Source organism: Cebus imitator, unplaced genomic scaffold (genome assembly GCF_001604975.1).
Source record: "Cebus imitator isolate Cc_AM_T3 unplaced genomic scaffold, Cebus_imitator-1.0 Scaffold296, whole genome shotgun sequence".
In the NCBI taxonomy this organism is placed as follows: domain Eukaryota; kingdom Metazoa; phylum Chordata; class Mammalia; order Primates; family Cebidae; genus Cebus; species Cebus imitator.
Genome location: NW_016107611.1, coordinates 2,308,200 through 2,314,972, shown reverse-complemented (window position 1 = coordinate 2,314,972; position 6,773 = coordinate 2,308,200). Strand labels below are relative to the sequence as shown.

Here is a 6,773-nt window from a genome sequence, read left to right as displayed (position 1 = left end):
AAAAAAAAAAAAATGGACATCGTGTCCTAACTAAAATACAAAGGGAAAATAAAAAGACAGTAATTTATAATAAAATAATGTCTATTTAAGTGTATAAATATCAGGCATGGACACTCTAAAAATCATCTGAGCGGGCAGACACTAGCCTCTCTGTATAGATTCACGATGAATGAGACACAAACAAATGGAACGTTGTTTGGGGACAGATACCACAAGCAGCATTGCCTTAAGTGTGTTGGCTTCTAGAATTGGTGAATAACTGAATAAAGTTCTCAGAAAAATCATTGAAGGCCAGAATGAACACAGTAGTTGCATTCCAGGAAAAATTAGTTTTATCTTCAAATATTGCAAAAAGCACTTAGTGCTGGCCCGGTGTGGTGGCTCATGCCTGTAATACCAGCATTTTGGGAGCCTGAGGCAGGCGGATCATGAGGTTAGCAGTTCGAGACCAGCCTGACCAACACGGTGAAGCCCCGTCTCTACTAAAAATACAAAAATTAGCTGGGCTTAGTGGCGCATGCCTGTAGTCTCAGCTACTCTGGAGGCTGAGGCAGGAGGATCACTCGAACCCGGGAGGCGGGGGTTGCGGTAAGCCGAGATCATGCCACTGCACTCCAGACTGGTGACAGAGCAAGACTCCATTAAAAAAAAAAAAAAAAAAGCACTTAGTGCTTATGTATGAAACATACATATATATAACATAGCCAGGTTCTGAATGTGGATAATTATAAATGGGTTTTTCTACCTAGATGGGTATTCAGTGGGACACTGGAAAGTTAAGTAGGTCCAGAACAGTTCTTGGTGATGTGAACTGCTGAGATATCTGCCATCCCTTGTCCCCCACCCACTAAATCCAGCCACACCCCCAATCAGTGTGACAAACTCAAAACATCCCCACCAATTCCAAAACATGCCCTAAGGGAGATGTCCAGAGTCTGAGGGTGTCCAGCCCCTGCAAACCATGCTGGCTTGATCTTGGTACCTTCCCTCCATTCTAGCCGCTCCAGCCCCCATGCTGTTCTCAAATTTCAGGATCATCCCTTTTTTTTTTTTGAGACGCAGTCTCGCTTTGTCACACAGGCTGGAGTGCAGCGGTGCGATATCGGCTCACTGCAACCTCTGCCTCCTGGGTTCAAGTGACTCTCTAGCCTCAGCCTCCCAAAGTATTAGGATTACAGGTGTGACCCACCACGTCCAGCCCAAGAGAGGGCATTCTTAGTGAGAATGTCCCATGTCAAGGTCCTCTGCCACTTCTAACATCAATTCCCAGTTCCCAGAGTGAGTATGAAACCTGGCTCTGCCATTTCCCTGCTGTGTCACCTTGGATACCTTCCTTAACCTCTCCAAGCTTCCTATGTTTCTCTGTAAAATGAAAATAATAGGCCAGGAGCAATGTCTCACGCCTGTAATCCCACACTTTGGGAGGCTGAGGCAGGTGGATCACCTGAGGTCAGGAGTTCAATACCAGCCTGGCCAATACGGTGAAACCCCGTCTCTACTAAAAATTAAAAAAAAAAAAAAAAAACAGCTGTGCTTGGTGGCCGGCACCTGTAATCCCAGCTACTCTGTAGGCTGAGGCAGGAGAATTACTTGAACCCAGGAGGCGGAGGTTACAGTGAGCTGAGATCGCGCCATTGCACTCCAGCCTGGATGACAGAGCGAGACTGTGTCTCAAATAAATAAATCAGATCATGTTATTTTTATTTTTGTCTTTTTATTTTTTGTAGAGAAGGTCTAGTTATTTTGCTCACGCTGGCCTACAGGTTCTGGGCTCAAGCCATCTTCCTGCCTCGGCTTCCCAAACTGCCGGGATTACAGGTGTGAGCCACTGGACCCAGCCTGGCTGTTATGATGATTAGGAATCACTTTGAAGTCTACGAAGGGTGCAGCCACTCCAGCCTAGGGGTGGGGGATATTTACAAACATGGACTTTCTTTGAACAAATAGGGAAACTGAGGCACAGAGCGTGGACGTGTCTTCTCAGAGGACACAGAACACCTTGGTGGCAGAGCAGGGACCAGAAACCAGGGGAATGACCTCTTTCCAGATCTCCATGAAGTACGATAGTCAGATGGGGGATATGGGTGGGAGTGGCCCCTTTAAATCCTAAGCTCCACCTTTGCTTAGAAGACTTTCTGGGGATTATAAAAGGGGGTGCAGCTCCTTTCTACTCTGGGAAACGCTGGCTGCTCTTGCCTTTGCCCAGAGGCCTGCAGCCCTAGCCCCTCTCCAGCGCCCACCACCCCTGCCTTGGTGCTATGCAGCTGCCACCCTTCGACATGTGGAAGGACTACTTCAACCTGAGCCAGTTGGTATGGGCGCTGATTGAGAGTCGGGGGCAAAAGCTGGAGACCCAAGAGATTGCGGAGCCAAGTCCCGGGCCCTCGCTGGGGCAGGATCAGGGGCTGGGAGGGCCGGGAGCCCCCGGGGGCCTGGGCACCCTGTGTAACTTCTGCAAGCACAACGGGGAGTCCCGCAACGTCTACTCCTCACACCAGCTGAAGACACCGGACGGCGTGGTGGTGTGTCCCATCCTGAGGCACTACGTGTGTCCCGTGTGCGGGGCCACCGGCGGCCAGGCCCACACGCTCAAGTACTGCCCGCTCAACGGTGGCCAGCAGTCCCTGTACCGCCGCAGCGGGCGCAACTCAGCTGGACGCAGGGTCAAGCGCTGAGGACTGTGAGATGCCCACCACCCGCACCCCTGACCCTCCTGGTCCATCCCACCCGAGTCCCTCCACTCTCTTCTCCAGTCACCCAGCCCTTTGGAATTTCTGGCCCCGAGAACTCCACCCTGCTGGATCCTGAAACAGGGGAGGCTGCTGGGAGCCAGGCCAGCCCCGCCCCCTTGGACCTGTCAGCCGTCGGAGCTCTGGCCTTTGGGCATCCAAGGGTCCTTGGTGTGCCGGGAACCCGGCCTGCACAACCCTGCAGCGCCCTCTGGGCTCCAGTTCGTGGATCTTTTGTCCTTGTGGGGCCTGCTGGTGACAAGAGCCCTGCCCCTTCAACTTCTCCGTTCCTTCTGGAGTTCTAGGATCTGCGAACCTCCAGGATTCCTTGGTGCTGTTCCAAGCCAGCCCTCGGGAGACACTGAACAAGGCTGGCTCAGAAGTGCCCACCCAAGCACTTCAAGACGGGATGTCGACTTAAGACCAGCCTTCTCCACCTTCAGCCTCCTGCAGAACCGCGGTGTCATCGTGGACCACACCGGTTAGTTCCTTCCCTGCCCTCAGCATCCATCCATCAGGACCTCAGTGGGACGCTGGACGGCCCTGTGTCCCTGGAGAGCACCATGTCTTCGCAGGCTCACCTGTGAATGGAGAGCAGTGGGGTGAGCTGACCCATTTCAATGCTCCCTGGTTGCTCTTTTCCTTGTTCAGCCCATTGCACTCGGTACCTGCCCCCATCCCCAGATCACCAATGGGTCCTTTCCCCCAGCGAGCCACACATCTCTAGCCACCTACCATCCGCCCCCACAAATCATGATAGCTGTCTAAAGGACATTTTTTCCCCCTCCTGTGTGTTTCACCCTCCAACGTTTAAGTCAAGGAAGTTCCGATAAGAAAGGAGTTTGAGTACCTGGATGGGAAAGGCAACCGCCTAGATTTTATTTTAGGGGCAAAAAAAAGAAGGGCCCCCGTCAGATTTTAAGTTGTTCGGTTTTTGGCTCAGACCCTGAGTATTGAGCTCTGGTTAATAAAAAGTTTTTCCAGTCATCTTTGAAATGATTCTATCTGTTTCTGTCTTCGGTTTCTTTGTGAGACAGTCTTGCGATGTCGCCTCGGCTGGAGTGCAGTGGCGCCATCTCGGCTCACTGCCCGGGTTCAAGTGATTCTCCTGCCTCAGCCTCCCGAGTAACTGTACCTGGGACTACAGGTGCTCGCCACCTGGAAAATTTTTGGGTTTTGTTGTTTTTGGTTTGTTTGTTTGGTTGGTTTTTGACAGAGTTTCGCTCTGTCACCCAGGCTGGAGTGCGATGGTGCAATCTTAGTTCACTGCGACCTCCGCCTCCCGGGTTCAAGTGATTCTCCTGCCTCAGTCTCCCGTGTAGTTGGAACTACAGCCACGGACCACCACACCCGACTAATTACATATTTTTAGTAGAGACGGGGTGACGAGTAGCTGGGACTACAGGTGTGTGCCACCACACCTGGTAATTTGCAGGTTTTTTGGTTTTTGTTTGAGATGGAGTTTTGCTCTGTTGCCCAGGCTGGAGTGCAATGGCGGCTCTTGGCTCACTGCAACCTCCGCCTCCGGGTTCATGTGATTCTCCTGCCTCAATCTCCCAACGTGTTGGGATTACAGGCATGAGCAACCAGGCCTAGCCCTAGGCCAACACTTAATATGCTTGTTGCATTCATTTCTTTTTCCATTAAAACAACAGAAAACCAAACAAATATTTAGTTTCCACTCTGCCTTGGCCTCCAGCCCTCTTCCACATACCTGATGGGTGCCTGGATGCTTTTCCTTATTCCTCAAACCTGTTCAGGCCTTTCATACCCACCACATCCCAAACCACTTTCCCATCTTGCCCCTACACCTGCTACCCCTCAAGTCCCCATCCTGGGCAGCCCTACCATGTACCGTGTTTCCGGGGCCAAGGATCTAGGCTTTGTCCCTCATGCCTCACAGCCCATCAGGCTCCACGTCCTGTCCATTCTTCCTCCTCAATCTCTCTCCTACCTGTTTTCTCCTCTTCTCTATGGCTTCACCCTGGCCCCAGCCACAGCCTCCCCACTGAAATTCTGGCCCTACTCTCATTCACCTTCTTCAGTTCTCAAGGTATCTTTTTTGTTTTTTTGAGTCGGAGTTTTGCTTTTGTCACCCAGGCTGGAGTGCAATGGCGCGCAGTCTCAGCTCACTACAACCTCCACCTCCTGAGTGCAAGTGATTCTTCTGCCTCAACCTCCCGAGTAGCTGGGATTACAGGTGCCCACCACCACACCTGGGTAAATTTTGTATTTTTAGTAGAGATAGAGTTTCACCATGTTGGCCAGGCTGGTCTTGAAGTCCTGACATCAGGTGATCTGCCTACTTCAGCCTCCCAAAGTGCTGGGATTAAACGCCTGAGCCACCTCGCCTGGCCCAGGGCGGGTGAGGGGGGGTTTCTAAAACACAAATATGACTCCTCCCTCTTCTGTGCTAAGACCATGCCGTGTGGCTCCCCAGTGCCTTCAAGAGAAAGCCCAAACTCCTTACCTTCCAGGCCCCATATGATCCGGCAGTTTCCTCAATCCCATCTCCTGTTTCTTCTGCCAACTCTCTTTCTCCTTCCCTCCTTCTCTCAAGAAGAGAAGGAGAAAGAGAGTTGGCAGAGGAAAAAATGCCAGACAGTTCTTCTCTTCATTTTTTCACACCTCTGTGACTGCAGCTTCCTCTCCCAGATGCAGGTTTTGTTTTCACTTTTTACTGCAGCCTACAAGGAAAAGTTCATTTACAGCATAATTTTTTTTTTTTTTTTTTTTTTTAAATATAGGGTTTTTTTTTTTTTTTTTTTTTTTTTTTTTTTTTTAAAGACAGGGTTTTACCATGTTGGTCAGGCTGGTCTTGAACTCCCGACCTCAGGTGATCCGCCCGCCTTGGCCTCCAAAGTGCTTGGATTACAGGCGTGAGCTACCATGCCCGGCCTACAGCATAATTTAATATACACACAAAATAATAATCATAGTAATATTAACAGGGTAATTATTATATTACATGGCAGGAACAGCTCAAAATACTTTCTACGTGTGACCCAGTTAATACTCCTAACAGTCCAATGAGGTAGATCCTAGAGTTAATCCTCATTTTAAAGAGAGAAAAACTAAGGCCCAGAGAGTTAAGTAACTTGTTCAGGATCACCTAACAAGTGAGAGAATTCGGGCCGGGCCCGGTGGCTCACGCCTGTAATCCCAGCAGTTTGAGAGGCTGAGGTAGGCGGATCACTAGGTCAAAAGATCGAGGCCATCCTGGCCAACATGGTGAAACCCCGTCCCTACTAAAAATACAAAAGTTAGCTGGGTGTGGTGGCGCACACCCGTAGTCTCAGCTACTTGGGAGGCTGAGGCGGAAGAGTTGCTTGAATCCGGGAGGTGGATGTTGCAGTGAGCCAAGGTCACGCCACTGTACTCCAGCCTGGCACCTGGCGATGGAGCGAGACTCTGTCTCAAAAAGAAAAAAAAAAAGAAAGAAAAAAAGTGAGAGAATTCTAACCCAGACAGGCTGGCTCCAGAGTTGAGCACTTTCCACTATCTTGTGGTGTGGCCCAACAACCCCTGAAAATATATCATTGAAGATGGGGTGCAGTGGCTCACACCTATTATCCCAGCACTTTAAGAGGCTGAGGCAGGTGGATCACCTGAGGCCAGGAGTTCAAGACCAGCCTGGCCAACAGGGCGAAACCCCATTTCCCTGGGTGACAGACCAATAATCCCAAAAAAAGGAAAGGAGGGAAGGAGGGAAGGAGGAAAGAAGGGAAGGAGGGAGGGAAGGAAGGAAGAAAAATATAGAATAGAAACAAATTTTCTTAGAGAAATACTTCCTTAATACTCTCTTACTCCATACAGTGCATCTGATATTTTACTATTCTTTTATTTTGTGCGTTTGTTTAATGCTACTTGCAACCCCGTAAATATTTTCCTGGACTCACTAATGGGTCAAGATTCATAGTTTTGGCTGGATTCAGTGGCTCACGCCTGTAATCCTAGCACTTTAGGAGGCCGAGGTGGGAGGACTGCTCAAGCCCAGGAATTTGAGACCAGCCTGGGCAACATAGTGAGACCGTGTCTCTACAG

General features: G+C 50.1%; 1 protein-coding gene across 1 annotated transcript; it reads left to right on the top strand.

The window, feature by feature from the left end:
* Nucleotides 1-2,092: 2,092 nt before the first annotated feature.
* Nucleotides 2,093-3,725, top strand: NANOS2 (nanos C2HC-type zinc finger 2). The gene has a single exon (XM_017502524.1). It carries the CDS (start codon nt 2,259-2,261, stop codon nt 2,673-2,675), a length of 417 nt encoding a protein of 138 aa, XP_017358013.1. The 5' UTR covers nt 2,093-2,258; the 3' UTR covers nt 2,676-3,725.
* Nucleotides 3,726-6,773: the final 3,048 nt, after the last annotated feature.